Source organism: Microchirus variegatus, assembly GCF_963457635.1.
Source record: "Microchirus variegatus genome assembly, chromosome: 1".
In the NCBI taxonomy this organism is placed as follows: Eukaryota; Metazoa; Chordata; class Actinopteri; order Pleuronectiformes; family Soleidae; genus Microchirus; species Microchirus variegatus.
The window spans coordinates 19,630,274-19,654,855 of NC_139802.1; the positions used below are offsets into that span (position 1 = coordinate 19,630,274).

The following is a 24,582-nucleotide window of genomic DNA, read 5'->3' on the forward strand; positions in this document are numbered from 1 at the left end:
CAATATTTCACAAACCCCATTTTCCCTTTAATTAACAACCACCCGCGGTGTACAGTTTGACTACAGGCGTGCTGGTCTGATTAAAACACGGGCACATTTTTCACGACTCCCCCTGCGCACAATCACTGCTAAGTGAGGATGATTCAACTCGTGTGTAATTCAGCCTTGGAAGTGGCGCTGGTGGTAAATCATACCTGCAAGAGCTCGTGACTGAACCCCAAGGAGGTGGAGAGACGTCTTTTAGTTTTGGATGAATTAGCCTTAAAGCCTCAAAATCAGACGAGGGCAGGAGGCTAATGATGCCACGTGGATGTCACAGTGGAGAATCTCTCCATTTGAATAAATCCAGCCCCTCTTTGATAAGAATCTCATTAAATCTGAAAGCCCATTATATTATTATCATTATCATGGTGGTGAAATTGGTTATGACACAGATTTGTTCCATTAAGGGTCACGACAACAAGTCAACACTCTCGGATCTGCAGCTTAATGCAAATGTAACGCACAGGAGACTTTGTTGACTGCACTTCACAGAAAACACAAAACATCCAGCGCACAGTGTGTTCTGTGTGCTCTGACCTCAAAAAGAGAAGACGAAGAAGAAAAGAAACACAGCTTAAGTAGACAGTATATCAAAATAAAACCATTTTCTACACGTTGCTGACTGTGCACGGAGGACGTGATTGAGGCGTGGACGGCCGGCCCCCGACTGTCAGAGGACACAAAGACATAAAAGGTTTCCGGAAAACCAAACTGGGACAATGGTGGTGCATCGTTCACATGGACAAGCTCACACGACACACACACACACACACCATGTATTACTATATTTGTGAGGACTGTCAACAAACAAAGCATATTTTATATGCATAAAGGGATATTTCAGCTTTTGTTGTATGAGGTGCTAACAGATAATCCGCTTCACCAGGAACATGGCAAGCTCAGTCTCAGGGAAATCACTGCAGCCTACAGTATTTTAAGAATCGGTTTCCTGCTGTTTCTTGGCATTAGACGCTTGTTTTGCTATTGTAAACCACTCGCTCCCCATGCCACACTTCAAAGAGGAAACCCTGGATTGGTTCAAGTTCAATCCTGATATTTTGTGATTCCAGCATTTGAAATCCTTTTGTTTAGATTTAACTAAGTGACACGAACTTAAAAAAGCATCCATACATCAAGTTTACACACTGCAACTCAAAGGGTTCAGTGTCTTTTCACTGTAGAGGCCTGGACTCATACTACTGGAGTTGCAAACACACGTTTTGTCACACCATTCCTAGTGAGGACACTCATGAAGAAGAAAAAATGTAATCTCGAGCCCCTTACCCTAACCCAATTCTAACCTTAAGCCTAAAACCAAGTCTTAACCATCAAAAAGCCTGGGTGAGGACCAGCCAAAATGTCACACACACGGTCTGGTTTCCATGACTTCACAGAACTTTATTACTTTGCTACATGCCATACAACATGTCATCACCTTAAAATGTTATAACTTATGTTACAGGGGGACACGATGTCTTTCCCCACAAGGAAGACAAGTCCGTATCATGTGACTGTGTAATCAGATTTAAGTCCCCACAACATGAGTAATACCTGAAACCCACACACACATGTACACATACAGTATTCTAAGAGTGCAAATATGGACATCTTTCCTCTCTCTCTCTCCTGCTGTTTCTCTGCTCTAATGTCACAGTGAAAATTTTGTGACAACGCTCACACAGACTCTGTAGTCCACCGATCAGCTTGTCCCTCAGTCAGTGAGCCATCTGTTCACCTGTCCACCGTCTCTCTCTCTCTCTCTCTCTCACTCTCACACACTCTATTATGTTGCCAGGGTAAGATTCACCCTGCAGAGAATCACGCCAGCCTCTGACTGGCTGCAGCTGCTGGCAAGCCCCGCCTCCCACTCCCTCCTCAACCTCCCTCCCTCCCTCGTTTGCTTCCCCTCTGGCTCGCTCGCTCGCCCACCTGCGTGTCCGCCCGCCCTCCGTTTCCAGCTCTCTCTCTCGCGCTCTCATCTCGCTGCCCACCACCTTCACTGCAGTTCTCGCTCTCTCGCAGAAAAAGTGCAAAGCCTCTCGTTTATCCAAAATGATCTCGCCTTTTCTTCTAAAGCCTCCATATGTGACTCTCTCCCTGGTCATTTCCTCTCATCCTCTTCCTGTGTTTTATTCTTTTTCCTACCTCTCTCTCCCTTTCTCTCTCTCATTCTCTGTGTCCTCATTTGCCCTCTCTCGCTCTCTCTCTACCTGTTCCCATCATAACCTCTCTCTCTCTCTCTCTCTCTCTCTCTCTGTCTTGGACAGTGAAAGTCAACACCGGACAAAATTATTCACGTCTTCAACTCATTCTGGAAACAGACAATTCAATCAAAGCCCACTGTTTGATTTAGGCCACGTTCCAGTGCGACAGCGAACGCTGAGACAGCGTTTATCGTTCCATCACTCCTGGATCTGCACGACAATGATGAGTTTCAAACTTACAAAGCCCAGCGTCGTCTTCCTTTTCTCTCTCGTCTTCTCTTGTTATCATTGGTACTTTTTTTTTTGCTAAATTGTGTGTCTGTGTTGTTGTCCTCTGTAATTTGGGTGTTTAATTTGATATGATAGTTTTTTTTTAAAACGACTTTGTGAGCCTAACTAACATCTACTCTGTTTAGAGAATCACACAGATCATGTTCATCCAAATCAGGGTTCCCACACCTTGGTTGACGTCAAATTCCAGGACTTTCCAGCGCCAGTTCCCTCAAATTAAAAAAGGACTAAAATGTGCTGACACAGCTTAAGATGGGAGGGCAACTTTTAAAGAGCCACTTCTCCCACGATGGTGTCCGCTTTTATTGATTTGCAGCACTGAAGCTCTGCATCTGGACCAGTGTTGGTCAAAGTCAGTGTTTGTCATTTTCTTTGTCGAGACAGAGATCTTGGGTTTTTCATTTCCCAGACATCACGTCGTCATTTGGTCTCTCTTGCTCTAACTTTACTCTCTCATTGTTCTGCATGGAATCTCATGTCAACAGTCAACAAGTCACAGTCAAGTCATAGAGTGTATTTCTGATTCATTTAATGTTGTATCCATTGAAAAAAACCACACTTTTCCTTTAACAATAAGGACTGAGTGACCCCAAACTTTTGAACTGTAGTGTACATCTGCTACGACACGAGAAGGCAACATTACATTACATTAGGCAGTGAGCAACTGTAATTAATATTTATAAGAGACAAAATGACCTCTGCATTTGGGCGCACATATCCGTACCGGTTGCAGTTCAAGCACTAAAGATATTTTAGTGTATCAGATATTTTCAAGAAGTCTGTTGTATCGGGGTCAGGTGACCTAAGCACAGGGACCACATCTGGCCCAGAGTATGACCTCTAGAATACCAGAGATTTTAGAAGGGAAGAAAAGAGGCATCACCACCTCCAGCCTGAGCATCCATCTTTAGATCAATTTCCACAAAACATTTGTGTGTTTTTATGTGGCAGAGTTTCAGTTGGAAGCCTGTGTGTGTGGGGGGGGGTTGTTACCGTAGCTCACAGATCAGTTACTTGAGGGGCGAATCCCGTCAAGTGGTATTTTGTGATACATGAGGTTCTGCCTGGCCGTGGCCCAGCAGGACAGAGGATTGAGGCGGTGCCCAAAGTCTTTGAGCTCGCTATAGAGGGCTGCCTCAGCTCGAGCCGCTCTAAGGATAGAGAGAAAAAAAAAAAAAGGGCAACCCCATTCTCTGACCATGTTGCTTTCCTCCTCTTTCGTTATTCATCGCCACTCTTTTAGCTTTCCGCGCGCTTGCGTTCCCTCTGTCCCCTCGCACTCTTCCTTCCTCTGCCCTGATTGGAATCTGCAGTCGAGCAGATTAACACATTCTGGCAGGAGCGGCAGGCCACACACACACACACACACACACACACGCGTAAAAACACACTCTCTTTCCAGCAGCATGTGCATCTCAGAGAGATGCTGTGTGTGTGTGTGTGTATGTAGTGACTCAAAGACTTGCACTCTGAAGGAAGGAGTGAAGGAATGTCTAACTCTGTGCTAGATGCCGAGTCCACACACACACACAGTGAGTAAGAGCTGCAAGGGACATTGACACACACAAGAACAGTATGTGGAGAAAGCACGTGTGTGTGTGTGTGTGTGTGTGTGTGTGTGTGTGTGTGTGTGTGTGTGTGTGTGTGTGTGTCTGTGTGTGTGTGTGTGTGTGTGACTAAATCCACACTTCATAATTCATACTCAGAAGCACTTGGCTTGGAGACACTCACAGAGGAAGGAGCACCAAACGGGCACATTTTGTGACTATCCAATTATGCCCGCCCTCCCTCATCCCTGTACTCAACCAGTGATACAGCACCACGTGTGACAACAGATTATTTTAGGACCTCTTAATCTGATTTCTTCCTCATTACATGTGGTCATTAAACGCTGGATGTGACGTGAAAAAAGAAATGAAAAAAAAGCTCAGTATTATAAATGTTTGAGTGTCTTTATACGATGAAGCAAATCAAAGGTCACAAGGAACGATGGTGCGTACATGATGCAGTATTAGTAGTCTATTAAGGGGATTAGCCTGTCAAACGATCATATATAACAATGAATGTCTACTACTGTGTGTGCGTGTGTGTGTATCAAAGACATATAACACTATATTTATGTGACGGGGCTCAATTATTGTGCAAACAACATTAAATCCACATCAGTGAACCACACTAGTGCACACACGCGTTCACGCACACAAAGTCCCGCTGCCCCACATTCCAGCTCTCCATAGTTGGATTAATCCAACACTGAAAAGAGTTCCTAACTCGTGCACTTTTTACATTTGCAAGGTTGATAATACCTTTGATAATAACAATAATAATTATATTATTAATTAGTATAGCTTTTTTTTTTATTACAATATATAGAGAACTTAAAAATGATTTTAAAGGAGACATATTATGCAAAATCAACTTTTTAATCATTTTAATACTCATATTTGGGACTCTGGAGGCGCTATGAGTCGGCAAAGTGTGAAAAAAGATGACTCAGTCAGGTTTTTGTGGTCCTCCTCAGTCTAAGTACAGGAGATAAAACACACGATGTTGACTTCCGTGCTCATTGGGACGTCACAATGAGACATTTCTGGAATTGTTGTCTCGCGGAGCTCCGCTTTGTCCCTAAAAAACGCGAGAGTGCAGGCGAAGGCAATAGTATCTGGAAGAGCGGAAGTCTGTGAAGTGTTCTATTCTTGGCTGCACAGTGCAGCACAGAGTTCTACACAAGCTTCCAGCCTCAGAGGATTTACATTTTATATATGACGGCAATGTGCCAAATAGCATCGGCAAATGATGGCTTTTCCAAATGCTAACTGCTGTTAGCTGCTGGAGCCTCAGTGACGCTGACATAGTTTCCTGTGTCTCATTTGCATTTAAAGAAACAGGCACTCAAAAGAGAGCGTTCTGAACAGGGCTGTTTTGGCAGAGTGATTGAACTGCTGTGGTGATTCATCCTTAAGGTGTTTTGACCAAAGCATGTGACAGACATGTTCATTAGGACACCAGGGAACTAGGTTCACTTGGAGAAATATGGTATAATATGCCTCGTTTAAAACAGAAAAAGAAGAATCAGTTTGTGTCTTTGTGTTTTTTTTGCATTTTTTCCCCCTCAAAATTGCCACTGGAGATACACAGTGACAAGCCTGCTAAACTGTCTGAGCAGATGAAGCTGACACCTGCTCAACAAAGTGTGCGCTGTAGTACATCTGGCAAAGGGACAGCTGAGGACAAACACACCGGAGAATGTTGCTTAATGCCTGGCAGCCTATATGGAGAGAGTGTGTGTGTGTGGAAGAGTGCGTGCGAGTGGGGTTAGCAGCATTGAGGCCGGAACAGTCGAGAACTTCCCATGCGAGCCTGAATATTGTATGAGGTGTTCTCGCAAACACACACACATGCACACACTCACATTCTTGCACAGCAATCTTAGTGAGGACACTCGTGTGCATATCGCACTCCCGAGCCCCACAGCTATATGTAAAACCGAAACCTAATTCTAACCCTAAAACCAAGTCTTTGCCCTTTAGAGTTGTGAGGAGCAGACGAGATGTCCTCACAACGATAGGTTTGAACCAAAATGTGTCCTCACACACACACACATTAAGAGAAAGAAACAGACAGAGTGGCACACTTGAAAACACAAACACATACGCACACAAACAGGGCCACTGAAGCTTGAGCTGATGCGGCCTGGAGCAGCTACACACACACACGCACACACACACCCACACACTTTAGGGCCATCTGCAGCTGGAGATACAGCCCACAGAAAAGCTTTAGTGCTGACACTCTGAGACAGACAGAAAGAGAAAGGAAAGTGGAAAAACTATCGTGACTGTGCAAATCTTGAGATTTGGAGGAAGGAGAGAGTGGGAGAAGGGTGAAAGGAAGACAGCGAGAGACAGCGATAAAAAGAGAAAGAGAGAGATTGGAGAGGTGGAGGTGAAAAATATGGCACCAAACTGTGTTGCTCCACTGACTGACTGAGAGTTCACCAGTTTACTGGGCCTGAACCCTGATGGAGTGAAATCAGATTGGATTGTGCATTTGACTTTTGAAGTCCTTGACAAAAGACACAATCACAATTCTTCCAAGAATCCAAGTATTTTGTGCCTAAAACCAAAAAAGACCCATAAATGTTATACATGATCAGCCAGGACCTGAACTGAGTCCCTGATCGTACAGAGTCTAGCAGCAACTATTAAGTGTGAAAACGACCTAAATGACATCTGGTACCTTCAGCTTTGATGAGGTTTCCGCTAGCAGTTTGCTTAGTGGTTTTTACTAGTTTTAATTTTCACTGCCTAACCCTGACTCTAACCCCCTATACTTGTGTGTAGTTGAATTGGAAAATACCGGGCCAGTGTGTTACACTCTTAGAAATAAAAGTGCTCAGTAGAACCATATAAGGTTCTTCGGCTTGTCCTCATAGGAGAACCCTTTTTGGCTCCAGGTAGAACCTTTTTATAAAGGTTCTACCTGGAGCCAAAAAAAGGGTTCTTAGTGGAACCCTCCAAAAGGGTTCCACTAAGAACCCTTTTAAAACCCTTTATTCTGGTTAGGGCATAAATAAAAGTGTTTCGATGGAGAGGAAACTCCAATGGGCACATATCTGTCCTAAACCAAGAACTTGAAGCACATTTGTTGTAAAGAGTGAGGGTCAACACAGAAATACTCAGAGCTCAGTAACTGCTTTTTAAAAGTTGGTGACAACCAGTCAAAATAAACTGGGAACTCTACTTTAATGAAAACACACACACACACTCAGAGATTTACAGGAGGTGTATGTTGTGTTTTTGAGGCGTGCGTTGAAGGCTTCACACGACTTTCAGGAAAAAAAAGAAAAGAAAAAGGGAACGATGCCTTACAGCAGCAGTTAAAGGTCGAAGTAACCTCCCAGGAGTTCATGAGATGAATCAAACAGTCTTTGCCTCTGGGCATCTTCCAGGGTTATTGGTAAAAGATGGAAACTACACTCATCATTTGGAGTCAAAGATCACCGCACCTGGGACACGGGTAGCAGTTATTGCCTTGTTCTTCGAAAGTGTGATTAAAGAAACCCTGGTGAAGAATGAAAGGTTAAAACTGATGTTTAATATTCTCACTGTTTCATGTAAGAGTTCTCTCCTCCAGTACTGGTCTGATGTTACTTTAGTACTACTGTGAGCAACACATGGGGAAAATAACACTTTTGTCTAAGTCATAAACACACAATCCTTCATGACTGCATGCTGACTGTTCTGTGGCTGACTGATGGTGAACTCTTGCAGCTGTGCGAGTGCAAACAGCGTTAAGTTGACGCTCCGTATGAAGGCTGCAGTGCTGTACTGCAGGATGCACAGCGCGCTGAATCATACCTAACCATCTCGTGTTCAATTCATGAGAGGGCCATTATGTATAAAAGGGTCAGCAAGGCGTGTGAATGTGCTCCGCGTTTGCCTGACGAGCTCCAGTGAAGCTTTTTCCCACAGGGAGTAAAGATGCCAGGAAAAAAAATTTATTCCTATTACAGCAACATAAAAGCAGAACTTACTGATTGCCCGTACAGCTTCTCTTCTAACCTCATCAATGACCTCTCTGCTAGTCAATATGCAAAAACGGGCAAACTTGCGTTCCCAACCCAGTTGCTTTCGAGGCTCTTCGTCTATCTAGTGAACATTTTGTGCCGATTCAATCAGATCTAGGCGTCATGTTAATTCAGTGTGTTGTTATTGTTGTTGTCGTCGTTGTTGTAGAGGTTGCTGGGTAACAACAAGGCTGATGCCAGAGGGGTTAGGAGAGGTGAAGCCCAGCTGTTCTCACCTCTGCCCTTCCTATAAGCTAACAGGCACTGAGCCAGAGGGCAGCCATGCACAACACTGGGATGTACGGGATTCAAAAACTCCAAACTGGACTAATCTGGACTACAGTAAATACAAATGGAAGTTGTCTACAAACTCAAACCAACATTTAAGCCAGATTTACTGTATGTCTTGAGTGATGAAAATTCAATTTTTATCACCATGTCGTACCTGTAGTTTTCTTTTGACAGGGACACTGTCTTATTTTGTCTCCATGTAGACGTTTCATCCTAAAAAACTCCTTAGGTGTTGTCTAGTGCTGGACACTAGGTTAACGCATGACGTGACGTCATGTTTTACGTGCCGCGACACCGGAGTCCAGGCATCATTTTCCAGTTAGCTACGTTAGCTGCGTTAGCTCCTATAGCGCGCCTACAGTGGAACTGGAGTAGGGCTGCCACAAACGATTATTTTGATAGTCGACTAATCACCGACTATTTTTTTATATTTTTTTTAAACATACAGTTTATCACACCTGCATGCAGCTGCTCTTGTATAACAATCATTAGCTTTCAGGTAGAAGTGTTTAAGGTATATGCTAACTAAAAATGAAGACAATTAAGATGGTAGTTCTTTGAACCTTTAATGAAATATGCTTGTAGCAACAAGCACAAAGTGCAAACAGCTGAGTAAACGGATGAGGCACTGTTATAACGCTACTTAAAACACATTAAATATGTGTGCTAAGGCTAATGAATCAAATCGTAATCGCTAATGTTAACATTTACAGCTATCAATATGAGTAAGTTAGCGATCTCCATTATCTACCGCTTTATCCTCCACCGGAGGGTCGCGGAGGGTGCTGTGCCTATCTCAGCTGACATAGGGCAATAGGTGGGAAACACACTGGACAGTTTGCCAGTCTTTCGCAGGGCCACAAGTTAGTGCTCTGTTTACGCTAATGTTAGCAGCTAATTAGCCAGTTAGCTTGTCAAGATGACGGTCCCTCTTCATCGTTGTCAGCCACAACATGCTTCCTTTTCAGGTGCTCGTGCATCGCACTTGTGCTGCCGTGAAAGGCAAGTTCTCTCTCATTTTTCTTAAAATGCTCCCACACTTTTAAGCTCTGTTGCCGCCGGGTAGCCATGATACCAGACACGGCTGACCCAGATTACCACTACTGCGCATGTGTTTCAAGGAAAGAGAGGCGGACAAAGGGGCAGACGTGGCAGTGGAAGGTGCCGCAGCAGTTTTGAGAGAGAAAACAAAGTTAAAAAAATAAATAAAGATGACGCGTCGACGATTAAATTAGTTGTTGACGATTTTAATAGTCGACTTAATGGTGACTAGTCGTCTAATCGTGGCAGCCCACGATTATTAAACGGAAAGAGCAGCGCTACAAATAACCAGCGTACCTGTGTGCTATGTATGTGTGCCTCTGTTTTTAAAGTTTAGCATTACTTTAGAGACTCATTTTAACAATCGGGAGTCATGCAATGCGTGTCATGCGCGTCTTTTTGCGGTCAGTCGTCATGGAAACGCGTCATGTGTTAACATTGTCACCGTGAACCACTGTTAACACGCCCAGCACTAGTTTTGTCACAAGCATGTGGAGAGATGGAGTGCTAATCATGTTGTTGGTTTACTAGCTTAAAATTGAGCCACAGTCAATAGGCTGGTTAGCTTAGTTTAGCACACACGTCTGAAAAACATGAGAAACGGCTAATGTTGCTCTGTCCTACAGCAACCTCTACAAACCAGCTATAATGTTTAAATGAGTGAATTTAAGATATGATAATAGGCAGATTTTTCTGAACATTTCCGGTCATTATGCTAAGCTAATTACCCCAGGGCTCTACCTCCCTAATAACCATTCGGAGAAGAGAATGACATCACTCATTTGATCTAAAACTTACTTTTCTCCTTGTAGCAGGAAACATGTAGCGACGAAGGCTGAATTAAACAAAACCAGAGTGGGATTAACAGCTCCTCACATCACCCGGGACCAATGACACTGAAGACCAGTCACTTAGACAAGACTGCAATGAACTGGACTTGACCTAATTACGGCTGAGAGAACCAGATTAGATTAGAGCTGATTAAATCTTAACGATCCCACTGGGAAAGATAAATATAATTGTTAGAGAACCAAGTACTGGTCAGACGCACAAACAAAGACCAGGATGAACGCTAACTAAATGATATTTCAACATGTGGAACTTGAGTTTGGCGAGAATGAAGCCTCGCTGTGACAGTTGTTTTGCCCCACCCCCCCTGCTTTACCTCGATGATGTCGGCGTTGGTCCGGCTCTCGTGCGGCTCGTTGTACTCGGTGTACTTGAGCAGGACCTTGTCCATGTCGGTGCTGGCGTACTGGAACAGCTTGTTGGTGTGGTTGAAGATGATGAGGGCAATCTCGCAGTCGCACAGGACGCTCAGCTCGTATGCCTTCTTCATCAGACCAAACTTTCGCTTGGTGAACGTGACCTGGTGGACGGAGGGCAGAGGGTGTGAACATAAGATTTGGTCAGTTAAACAGGCATTTGGTCACAGAGAATGTAAGAGTTTATACATTTTAAAGGGTATTTTTTTTCATTATTCAGCACCACCTGAGAAGATATTGACCTCTTGAAGCAACACCATTATCACCAACATTAAAAATGTCGAGCACAAGTCCGCTACAAACTTTTCACAGGAGGCAGATTTACTCCCAATAAGATCATTTGCTCTCTCATCATCATCCTCTTCCTAGTATACCTCACACACTGGTATAGTGAAATTAGATAGAGCGAGAGATTATTTGTTTAGTTTTCTACGATCGCAATTCCACTCTGATCACATACCCTGGTATATGCAGAAGAACAGTATTTCAGATTTTTGAAGTACCACCAGAAAAGTTACAATTAATCGATTCCTAAATAATGGTCAACTATATTGATAATCGATTAATCGGTTTGAAGCTTTTTCCATGATTAAAACAAGATTTCTGATTGTTTATCTTCTTAAATGTGAATATTTTCTCTTTGTTTCTTTGCTCCACATAACAAAGAAATCATTAAAACAGAATCATTTTGGTCCATCGTCATTTCCAGGTTTAACCACTTCTTCCCTGACCCTCTTTTCGGAGTCCCTGCTCGAAAATGACATGCCCAAACTAAATAGAGTAAACCTCTGCAGTTACAAGCTCTATGTGGATTATCTTGGTATCAAACTGAAGATAACACTTGTGAGATTCCACCAGAGGTGTAAGTTTCACGGTAGATGCCACCGCGACATTCACCTTTCTCTCATCAGAACGATCTAATGTCGCTCTGTAATGATCAATCAGACCGGGATTTGGCCCCAAAGCATGCTGGAAAGTGTAGTTCTTCATTAGAAGTGGTTTTGTTCCGGTGGAAATAACTTGTTTTGATAAATAGCAAAGGTAAGACGACATTTCTGCTTGTATTTCTTGAAAGTCAGTTATTGTTTTGCTCTTATTTTGGGGCTGGATCTGTGAATCTTGGTCGTAGAGTGATAAAAATGTCTGCTGTCCAGCCGACACGTGTTTTTTTTGTTTACATAATCACGCTGAGGCTCCGGTGCCGCTGAGGCTCCGGTGACGTTTTTTTCCCGCTCCTGCTGTTTGATCCATCGGTGAACATAAGAATGGTTTATATGAGCTTTTAGCTGAGTTTCTGACCTTGCTGTGGGTATGCAGCACCGTTGCCCCCGATCCCGGGGGCAACCGTGAAGAAGAGGTTAACCAACACTGATCAACGTTTTTTAGCATTTTCTGACATTTTATGGACCAAACGATTGATCGAGAAAATAATCGACAGATTAATCGATTACGAAAATAATCGTCAGTTGCAGCTCTAGCTAGTGTAGCACTGGTGGTACAAGTACCACAGCTTTAGAACCATGGGTATATCGCCTAGTGAGTTAGCCTGCAATTCCCTCCTCTAATCTGGACACTGGAGATACATAATAAAAATTGTAGGTGCTCACGTTAAAGTCATATGTAGAATATAATCTGAGTAGATTAGTTCTAAAGTTGGTGAGGACAGAGCTGTGATGTGCTGGTAATTTCAATGTCTGCTGTGTGCTGGATTATTTGTATTCCAGGAGCAGTGACAAGCTAAAGTCATGTTGGTGACCTCAGTGAATCTTGGCACAAAGTGTCACAAATTAAAAAGAAAAAAAGATTACTTTAGGGCTCATCTTCAGCTCAACCTGGTCAATGGAGTTTTCACCGTTCATCGTCATTTATATTTGTGCATCAGTGAAGAGGAGCAGACGCAGTGTGAGAACAGCGTGTTAAACATACGCCACAGAGACATTTTTAGGAAACAGACTTCCAGGCAGTGTCCAAACACACTCTCTTTAAAGTACCACGCGCACACACACACACACACACACACAGTCTCACACACACTCGTCACGTTCACTCTCCTTGTCATCTTCACACTCTGTCCTGCTCTTTTCCATGCTTTCCATCTATGTTGCTGTCTCTCTCCCGCTCTTTTCCACACTCCTTCTGTCACACATTATTTCCATGTTTCTCTCTCTCTCACACACACACACAAACACACACAGACTTGCACAGCTATTCTTCTTAGGACACTGCATTGATGCAGAAACTCACTTGGACCAGGCTTTATCCTGTTACTGGTCCTCATGTGGTAACAAAAGCCAGCACACACACACGCACACACACACAAGTGGCGGTTGTTGGTCTTTGAAACAGGGGAAGCTGATTTCAGTGCCAGTTATTTATACATAAATTCTTACATAAATTATGCAGATGAACAACTAGAACAAGGAAATGTGATAATTATGTAAAACTGAAATGCTAGGTTTTTTTTCTCTGTATCGCCGAGCAAATAACAACCAGCAAAATCCACACAGGACTGAGGCAGAAAAGCCCCCGCTGCTGTCGTCTTTGTTTCTGCAACACTGTCAATCAAAAACTGGCTCCGCCTTTCAGACAGTTCCTCCAATCATCCCCCGCCCACTGCTTCATCGAGTCCCAGAGAAGCTGAGCTTCCATGGAAGTGACGTTCTTTTGGCACATTTTAATGCGGAGGCTGCTACGGGAATACGGAAAACACGTATGGACGATCCGTGATGAACTACTGATTCTGAACTCGCGCTTGATTAGTATTGAAATTTAAATATGACATTTGCCCACATTTTAGAGGAAGCTGAGTTCAGGGTCCCCTCGCTGGCTTTCATATCACTTCCCTGTCATAACCCAAGTGGTATTTACAATCCACACAGATTTGGTACACATACACAGGAAGGAGGAGGCCAACAGGGAAGCAAAGCCTTCAGGTGTTCATATCATGTCTGGTGTTAACTGAAGGTCTGAGGGTCAATGACACGTTTTACACGTGACAAAAAAAACACCTTTGACATCATTTTAAGCGAATATTATTGTCAGAAAATTGAAGTCATGGCACAAAGTTGGTCAGGCAGTTTATGGTGGTCCGACACTTCAGTTAATCACCCGCCATATCTTTAAATGCAGTAATATATGGTTTCTACAAACAAAATCAGGTGTTCAAATGCCTTCAACATCTACTAGTGCAGTGCTCGTAGGAAGTGTGTAAGGAACGTAAAGGCCAACCTAATACAAACACTGTGCAACCTCATTATCATAGCCCTACGTTAATGCTAGCTTATCTTTGGAAACAGGTTCGCCAAGTTAACCACAGAGTGATCTGTAACCACAGATTGATCGGGCCATGCTCAACTGATATCCAAAATGTTAGGGCGATCTGACAAACGGTCATCGAGATATGCCTGTCACAGAAGTATCAATAGGAAATGCTGCCATCGAGTACTTTTAAAGTCCAGAACAGAAGTTAAGCTCCTTATCAAACATTCAAATTCAAAGCCTTTTATTTTTTTTAATGTTTACGCATATTAACTCACACTCCCTGTACATAAATACGCAATAAAAAATAAATTGACTCCAGTTTCAGTGTGTTTCATGTTTTTTTAGAATGCGACACAAACACAACACGAAACTTCCTGTTCCTGTGATCCAAAGCTTTGCATGTTCAAAATATTTAGTACTGAACATTTAGTTACATACATGGGCATAATAATGGGAAATGATATCATTCGTTGCCATGTAAAACCCGGCAGACGTCACCACATGCTCCCAGCGTCTACACCAGAAGTCACGCGTTGCTTAGTCACAGAAGAACAAGGAGCAGCTGTGGTTAAAAGTCTGAGCAGAAAATAAATAAATAAATAAATAAACAGCAGAGTTTTAGACACACATGGACGCAGACAATGTTTTCCCTGGTCATAATACTAATAATAATAATTACACTGTCTGCAAATCAATGTAGTCGTTATATAATGATATGTTGACATAACCTCGGGGGTGTGAAGTGAAGGAGGCAGCGAGGAGGAGGAGGAGGAGGGGATGGAGAACAGATAGAGAGACAGAGTGAATAAAAAAAAAATCATGTGACACCGTTCATATCTCTTGATCCTCTCTGCTCCGGCGCCCCCGACATGTTTATGCCTCTCTTATCCCTCGTCTCTCTATCTTCCTCCATCGCCTCTTGTTTTCTCGCTCCCTCCTTTTCTTTTCCTCTGCCACAACATCCTCCCCTCCTCTAACCCTCCACCTCCTTCCCTCTGTTCCTTCGCACTCATTGCTTCCTGCTGCCACAAATCAAATTATATCGGGGTCGTATCCACGGGCAACAGACGCCCCTCCTCCCCTCTGACCCCCCCCCCCCCCCCCCCCACACACACACACACACACACAACATATCCCACCTCATCACACACTGCTACCATCGTCTTACCTCCCTCCATCTTTATCTCTCTGCTCATCTACATATCTCCCTCGCGCACAAAATGAGCAGATAAATTATGTGGCGACGTTGGAAAAGGGAGGAAATTATGGCTGTGCAGGATGATAGGAGGGGCGGGCGATGAAAACAACAACGGCTCTCCTCACAAATTATAAGGTCCCGGACAAACATCGCCTCTTCTGAGAAAAGAGAAAGTGCGACTTTGGGGGCCCACTCGACTTTTCGATCGTCTTCATCTGGCCGCGAAAGCATAAACAAGCTCAAGGTAATTGACATTAAGAGCGGAATGGCCAGGTAACCAATGGCAACTGAAGAGTGAGACATCCATAAGGAGAGGAGGAAAGAAAGAAAAAGAAAGAAAGGAAGGAAGGGGGTGAGTGTCAGGGTTGTGGTTGTGTGGCAGATGGATGAGGAAACTTCGGCGCACAAGCTTCGTGAGGTCAAGGTCAATTTAAAGACGCAAACTGTGAAACTGAAACAGCGCGTCAGGTCAAACATGTGGACATGTGACTGAAAAACACTTGTCTGCATCAAATTAATGACAATAGGAGACAGACTTTCTTCATAAGGTCACATTTTGAACTGACTTGCTGCCGTTACTCACACGCGGTTATTGCTGCTTTCAAAAAGTGAAACTTTTAAAAGTGAAATTATGGCATTAGAGGACATCCTTCTTTTTTTTCAGAAAACTTAACAGGCCGTTAATATAACTGGGTGGTGGAGTGATAAAACATGATTGTGTCTTAAAAATGTAGGGGGAACAAAAAAAAAATTCAAATTCAAGACAGAAGTAGAGCTGCGAAATGAATCGTCAACTATATTGATAATCGTGAATATTTTTGAATGTTTTCTTTGCTCCACATAAAGAAATCATTAAAACTCAATCTTTTTGGTTTGTGGACAAAACAAAGACATTTGACCAACACTGATCAACGTTTTTTTTTAAATGTTGGACATTTTATGGACCATTAGTCCAATTAGTCCAGAAAATAATCGACAGCTTAATCGATCACGTAAATAATTTGCAGCTTTAACTGCCAAATAGGAAGGTTATTCTGGAAAAATGGGCAAAGGCACTTAACTCACAGGATATTTTCTGGCTCTTTTTATGGGAACAATAAACAAAAAAGACACTGGTATAGTGAAATTAGATGGATAAATGCTGCTGCTGCCGTTTTTTTAATTTCACTATTCCAATATAGGAAAAAACAATAAATTTTTTGATGGATTGAAACTTGATTTATGTCTCAGAAGTTAAACGTTGGGGCAGGAGACATATTTTTGTTGTTACTGATCAATAGACGGAATACAAATGTGTCAATATGGGACGGAGCCTGTCACATATACACATATGTGTATATATACATATATACATATATACACACACGTTATAATATTATATTATATACGTAGAAAAGAAACCAGAACATATTTGCATTCAAGAAGCTGAAAAAATCGAGGTTGACATTTAATTTAGGAAATGCTTAATCGCGTAATATTCGCAGCCCTAAAACTATTTATTGAGCGATGTGATGACGACACGCGTCCGCTTTTTATTCCGTGTAAATCTACAGCCTTGTACCTGGGCGTCCAGATATCTTCCCACACAGTCGCTAATCCCTCACTCTGATGACACAACCTGGTGTTTTCATGCCCATGATTCATGTTCCTCTCTGGCATTATATACTTAATCCATTCTGCCTGATGTCAAACAGCCCGTGATTCGGCATGAAATGAATTATAGTTTTGTGGTTCCTGTGGACTCTTTCTACTGAAATGCATCAACAAGCCTCTTTCATTTGAAAACTAAAAAAAAAAGGGTCTAACATTTCCAGTCCTGTTCTTTCTCTTGCCGTTTTGGTGATGCTGTCATGTTTCCAGCCGGGGCCCACACTCTGAACGCTGTTTGTTTTTGCTGAGCTTATGGCAGCATCTCCGAATCAACATGTAGGAGGGTGACGGGCTGTGTGTGTGCTCCAAAAAAAAAAAAGAATAATAATTTGATCCTCTTTCAGATGCCACAGTGTTCATTAGCTGCAGCAACACAGAGCCGGCGTGTAAAAACCACTTATTTCTCTACAGACTCCAGACTCAGCTCCACTTCAAACATGTCATCCTGCTCCTGATGAAAGAACCAGATTCTTTTTTTACCCCTCTATGTTCAATTATTCTGCAGATAAGCAGAGAAGATATTTATTGTGCAGTCTTGGTTCAATAGAAGCATCTGAAATGTCATCACCCCCCCCCCCCTCCCCGCCTCACCCCAGTCGCCCCTGGCTGCAGTAATTAAATCACTTCCTGCGTGTTGATTACCTGATCGGTGAGTAATCTTTAATCTACGACCGTGTTTGACCACTGAGCGCGGCGTCGCCTTATTGACAAACAGTTTGACATGTGACGCAGCCTGAGCGATCACACCCGACCTCCGTCCCCACTCCTTTACGTCCAGTTGTGTACTGATGAATAACAAGCTATCTACTAGCTACAAGCTATCTATACTGTTCTCTGTACCCACCCCCTCCCCGCTAAGATTGATGAGGAGAAAACCCAGGACAATTCTCCAAATCCGTTTGAGAAGGTGGGCACGTCACATTCGTTACTCAATCTGCTCAATGGAGCGGAGACCATTTACCAGTTGACTCATTTTGGATGGATCATTTAGCCTTTCATCCTCTGTGACAATGCGACCGATCCTAACGACTAACTAAAGGAACTTGAGGTTTGGGGAGAGGAAGGAGGAGGATGTATGATGATTTCTAGTGCTTTTTCCACTGTAGGCAGTATTTTTGTTGGGTTCAGAGAAGAAGCACAATGATAGCTCTGCAGAGTCATGAGCCTCATAAAACATGATGCTATTGTACCGTTCTCATGTGGCACCGCTCAGAGACAAGCGTATTTGTTGTTATGTGTTAAAGGCACAGCTGTGCAATACCAAACGTGTCTTACAGTTGTGCTTTCAAGTGAAAATCAGATTTTCAATAATTTTTTTTTTTTTTAAACTAACTTAATTTGTAATATTACATTTTTGAAAAAAATTTTGACAAAAGCCGAAACATTAATTTAAAAAAAAAAAAAACATTTATACAAAAGTTCCAAATTAATTTTTTGGAAAAAAAATATTTTTTGTTTTGTTTTGAAAACAACTGAAGTTGAAACATTTAGATTTTTGGGACAGTTAAAAATTTAATTTAATTGAAACATTACATTTTTTTAAGAAAATGTTTTAAACAAAAGTTGAAAGAGTTCATGTTTTTTTGTTGTTGTTTTTTTACAAACGTTGAAACTAACAAAAGTTGAAACACTAAATTTTTGAAAAAATATCACATCATTTTAAAGGGACACTGTGTAGTATTTATGGGTTTATATAACCCAAAATCTACTATTTTATACATATTATGTGCTCCTGCATTCTCTAGTCGCTGTATAATAGTTTTTGTTTCATTTTCGTAGTGTTTCAAAAAGTCATGTAAAATAACATGGTCGCGGGCCGCGGTTGCATAGCCACTGTTAGCAGCGAGACGCCATGTTTATACCGGAGCCTGTAAGGACAAACGCGAGTGAACAAATCAATCGTCTCTTTACTTGTAGTGGAAGTCCCGCCTCCACTCTCTCCGCTTCGTCTGCTACGGCCGCGGTAGCTCGCCCTCTCCCTCACCTCACGAACCTCATCTGCTGACAAATTTCAGCCTCTCCTCTAGATGTCACTATAAACTACTTACTTATAATATACTTGTATATATATATACTTATAAATACATTTTAAACTTTAAATAGAATAGAAAAAATGTAATAGAATGTCAATTTTCGCCAATCATCGACTTCATAATGATTGAAAGGGCAATCTACCAATCGAGATAAGGCTCTCAACTGATTTGTGACCAATTGATGGACGTAAGGATGAGGAGGATCTAAAGCAACGGCGACACGATGGCATCTATTTTGTGGTGCATAAGTGGTGCAAGCAACAAAGAGAGTCCAGAGTTGAAGTCGTCACGCGTCGAGAGCGAGACAAGCGAGGATGATGTCATGAAACCTTGTGCATGTGTGGTGGAGAAGAAGCATGTGACGAAACCATTGTTTGAAACCTTATTTTGGGGCAAAACCATATTTTTTTTTTTTTTTTTTTATTTGTGACTCAGTCGCTAATTTCTCATGATCGTATATTTCTCTGGATGGTTGGATCAATACCTTTTGGAAAAAGCGACCATTGAGTAGGGGGAGGGCGATTAGTGATGATATTTCACCGAATTTCAAAATAAGTCTGCTTTGATATAGAACAATAATTATATACATAATAAAATCATATTTATCAATGCAAAGTTGAAATAGCATGCACTGAAATGGTGTATTTATGCCGCTGTCAGTGGTCTTCTTTAGTTTACTCCGTCACATACTGCACGTCTGACAGTAAATATTTTCCTGTTTGCCACAAGAACTTAGTATTAATTAGTAATACACTCTATATGTACATATAAATAATAGTGTTCCTAAGGTAGATTTTTTTCAGCTGACCTTTAACACGGTTAACACTGATAAGACGTTCTCTGCTGCTGTGAACCTGTCATATACACTCCCTCGTCACCTCGCGTCAACCCCAGTCTGGACCAGTTGGTTCTATAACAAGATAATGAGGGCGTGACACAAGCCCCGCCCACTTCCCCATTGTGGGCGCAGCTGCACAAACACAAACATCACCTCAAGTGACTTCACTGACCTGTTTGTTGCGCTCATCCGTGATCCTCTGAATCTGAATCTTTTTCCTCCCCATGTTGCCGGCGTGGTGGTGGTGGTGGGAGGAGGAGCGGGTGAGTGGCGAAGAGGGGTCAGAGGTCAAATGTAGTTGAATGCCGTCCTACTGATGAAGTCTCTCAGGTAACTTTGCTGACCAAAGCGGCCGAGCAGGAAGGATGTCACCGTGTAAATGTTTTTGTTTGTTTGTTTTTTTAAAAGAAGAAAAGAAAAAAGAGGGAGGAGGAGGAGAAGAGGAAGAATGGGGTTCGGTGTGTGTGTCGCCCTCTTCAGATCATGGTCCTGTTTCTGGGAGCCAGGTCATCCACACTCAGGCTCAACTGGGATGCTCTGCCCTCCCCTTCACCTAAGCTGGGCAGCTCCTGGAAAACAACACAAGAGGCATTTATGTCAACTACAGCTGCAACTAACCATTCTTTTCATCAACGATTAATCTGTCGATTATTTTCTCCATTATGTATTATGTATGTCCACAAGCAAAGAAACCAGAAAATATTCACATATAAGAAGCTAAAACAATCAGAAATCTTGTTTTAATCACGAAAAAACGATTAATCGATTATCAAAATAGTTGACGATGAATTTAGTAATCGATTAATAATAGATTCACTGTTTCAGCTCTAATGTAAACGCTGTAAAAAAGGAGGAAGAGGGGCTTTTATTTGTATTTACCGTGACCCACTTTTACCCATAAAAACACTATCTTTGCCTTGACCACTCATACACGAGAGAATAAATGATGCAGCAGAGCATCAGCGGCGCCATCAAATCAAAAGCACTTTAGGCCGGAACATGGAGGGGGGTTGTTTGTGGCACTACATGCAGAGCAGGAGGCCCTCGGGCCCCATGAGGAGGGAGGCTGTGCTGTGTCAGCTTCATTAGAGGCATCACCGCCACATCACTGATCTGCTGGTCGCCCGCGGCAACCGGCTGCCCAGCCAGGGCTGCTTGTCATAGCCGAATGTGAATATTCCCAATCAAAGGCAGGGCAGAGAGGAGTCGCTGAGTCTGTGGATTTTTAACATATTTTCCGTTTCCAAACAACCGTCCCACTTCTGACAAGACGTGAGATTTTCGCCCTGCGTTTAATGTGATGCATGGGGGACAGAAGAAGAAGAAGCAGAAGCAGCAGCAGCAGCAGCAGCAGCAGCGGGACGGAAACTTTTCCACATTTGAATGCACACAAAAAACAACCTCCAAAGACGTGAAGGATTTAATGCAAATTTTCCACATGTGTCCTATTCAGATTTTCCAAACTATCAGGACAGACATATGACATGTCTGCAAAGCAGGTATGAGTGGGCAGATTTCCACAGATGATACATTAAAGGCAGACTGGCCTCTGTTGTCCTGTGTGCAGTAATAACATTATGCCTTATTAACTAAACTGAACACTGGCCTAATTCCCCGTGACAGAGATATAGAGTGTAAAAATGTGTGTCTGATTCAGCCATATGGCTAACTAACCGTGAAATAACTGTGGTCTGCAAATCTATGCGATGATTAAAAATCCCACAATGGGAACACGAGAGAATTTCAGATTTCAAAAGGAGCGAAGCAGAGAAGTTAATGTTTCTGCAAATACATGCAAACACATGAATGAATGAATGTAGCAGTAGCAACAGAGGCAAAGACTGTTTTCGGCCCTGTAGCTACTATTTGTGGTTCAGCTGTAAAAATAGCACTCTGGCTAAATATATGCTGTATAGATATATATACACATGTACACAGGCTCCCTGTGCACATAGACGAGGAGCCAAGTGGTGGAATTAGAGAGCTGTAGTATCGTGAGTTTACATTATTTACATTTTTCACAAATGTGTCAACAAAAAATATATTTGGTTAATGTGTTTGAACAGGATGTTTTTTCTGTTTATTAAAACAAGTTATCTGATTTTGCAGCTTCTCATAAGTGAATATTTCCTGTTTTCTTTTCTCTATCCGACAAAGAAATCATTCAAAATGAATACTTTTAGTTACATTTTACGTAAAACATCCGTATTTTTCAGAATTTTTCATGACAAATTGATTATAAGAACAATTGCTAGTCGCCGCCCTAGTAATGACTATTGCGGAACTGCTGTGTTGTGACGTTCTCACTATTGTACACGGATCATATCTGGAGTTCCCCTGCGATTCACCACCCAACAACACAGAAAATGAAGTTTGACCCTGCCACTGACAGTTCAATCATAAAGCCACTGTATCTCCACTCCTCTGACGTCCTGTAAGGTGTGGCAGCGTGATACGTTGGCTGCTGTAAGGCGTTAGGTCTGCGTTAGGCTTTACAGAGAGCCCCCCCGAGCTGTGCTGTTCCACAACAAACTTCAAAAACGCATTTGCGCACGTCAACTTCTGCATCTTAACGTCCCCAGTTTGAGCCCGTACAAAAACAGACTTCACACCAGCTCCTCTGCATTGTTTGCATTCCAGCTACCTGGGAGAGCAGCACAAGAAGAACGCCCTCCATTTACATCCATTCTAATGAAACAAAGAATGCAAAATAGTCTGTCATGGGACTGACGAGCCTTTTGTGCTGCTGTGGGCGCTGAACAACACACTGGCTAAGGAATGGATGCATCCGACTTAGCTTTGGCGACAATTTGCTCATGAATTATGCACTGGATGATGACAAGACGGATGATGGAGGAGAGCGAGGGGGGGGAGGGTTTAAGAAAAGAGGGAGTTATGAGTGTCATAATCGCTTTGTTAAAAGGCTTGATGAAGAACTGGAGGCTGTCTGAGCCTGGATTCAGCAGCGCTCTGCAGGAACTGATTGTACAAACTACTGGCAACATCAATCTAATATTTGGTTGCAGCCCCTTTGGCACAATCATTTTCTGTCGAAATCTGTCTTAAACTCCTCTGCTTCTTTTCACCTCCCGTTTGACTGGCACAAATTTAATAAGGGGGACGAGTAAAGGATAATGCATTCCACCTGCATCACCTCATTAGTGCATGTCGGAGAGAAAAGAACAGGTGTCTCCAGTATGTTGTACATTCATTAAGTTTCAAATTACACGAGTAAAGAGGTGTCGGCAATGTATTTTAACGAAATAATAACAGTGTGTGTGCGCGCTCGTAGCCTTCATTAGCCACAGAGCGGAGCGGAGGATCCGCTCCAGTTGTGGTGAAGTTCAAAGGCAGAGAGCACGGTAGGATTTGTCTATAGGCTGTGAGCTGATCACACATGAAAAGGCTGCTTTATCTGCCCGCGGTGGTCAAGTCTCAACCTTTTACCCTTCATGCTGCCGGAGCTCACTTCCCATGTCTGATGTCAGGCAGAATCTCTGCTCGCTCACATGGGAAGCGGAGGGCCTGGAGTGTGTCTGCTGCCTCGCCGAGCATACGAGGGTGACAGAGAGGCTCTGGACAATGAAAAGATAAACGCTGATAATTAGGATTCTACAGCAGACTGAGATTAGAACCCTGGGGAACGCCTAAAACAGTGAATTCACATGGGGCCAATAACATACTCTCTTTCTGGGGGTACAGGAAGTTAGAGCTTTTGAGCAAATTGCACAAACGTCAAAAGTAGAGCTGCTACATATGCTATATTTCATCAGTGTTTAAGTAAAGATGCTAGAATATAAAATCGGCTGTGGATAAGCAGGATAAATACAGTCTGTAATTTGAATCACTTAGCTTTAGAGGAGCTCCAAAGCCTTTAGAAAGCCGGGGATAAACAAGGAAGCTTTACACTGACAAAAGGTCTAAAGACACTAAAATAAACAACCTTGACCACATATGGTTTCACAAAGACATCATCTAAAAAAAAAAAGGGGAAGCAGCGAACATATCACAGAGCATTAGAAAAGGATCTAAAAAGCAAACATGAATGCCATTACTGAGTGTTCACTAAGCTAAAGAGAGGGCAAATCAGGTCATAACCTCGGGGCAGCCTGCAACAAAGATTAGTCTGTAAAAGAACAGTTTGAAAATACAGCATTGCATCGTTATCCCCGACATCTGTTGCAGCGGCCATTAAAAATTTCAAAGCTTCAATCTCTTATTCCAACTGTGTGGGTGGAAAGACATGAGCTGCAAGGGAAATATTCTGATTTTAACATTAATTCACGAGGAGAAAGTTAATGGGAGATGTCTTTCTTTTTTTTCCCAGCTACAAAACGCTTTAGAGTTTGTTTCCTCGTCTCCCAGTGCGACTGCAGTCATCTCCAGCTGGAAAATAAGAGGCTTCCCATGAGCATTAAGGGGTCAACTGACTCGGTAAAGAGCACATCCACCAGATTTTTCCCAGCCGGTCTGTGAACCGTTGACCTTCCACCAGACAACCTGCCCTGCCGTCCTCTCCAACTCCACTCTCCTTGATATTACTGATACATCGACACCAGTGTTGCTGCCGCAGGGCTGAATGTGTCACAACCTGCAGGGAGGCAGTGACTGTGCCATGACTCACAAACAACAAGGTAACCCATGCTCTCTTAAATCATAGCGTGTGCCGTATGACATCCACACTCAAGGAAATACACTACCGTTCAAAAGTTTGGGGTCACCTATACAATTTGTGTTGTGTTTTCCATTAAATGTTACACTTTTATTTAGGGATGCACCGATTGCCATTTTTTGGGCCGATTCCGATTTACGATTTTTCAAGAAGTTTGACCTGCCGATACCGAATTTAGCCGATTCAGATTTCAATTTTTTAAACCACTTTACAGCATACAGAAAGGT

The 24,582-nt window shown here is 42.7% G+C and overlaps 1 protein-coding gene across 11 annotated transcripts in view; it reads right to left on the bottom strand.

Annotated features, from left to right (window-relative positions):
• mef2d (myocyte enhancer factor 2d) overlaps positions 1-24,582 on the bottom strand; it is an 80,364-nt gene that overhangs the window by 48,098 nt on the left and 7,684 nt on the right. For all 11 annotated transcript variants that reach the window (XM_083891432.1, XM_083891425.1, XM_083891430.1 and 8 more), the window contains exons 2-3: positions 19,856-20,252; positions 10,604-10,807 (exon numbers count right to left, since the gene is read on the bottom strand). In XM_083891432.1, coding sequence (XP_083747558.1) covers positions 10,604-10,807; positions 19,856-19,909 — 258 coding nt within the window. In that variant the 5' untranslated portion in view covers positions 19,910-20,252. The remainder of the gene's footprint in view (positions 1-10,603; positions 10,808-19,855; positions 20,253-24,582) is intronic.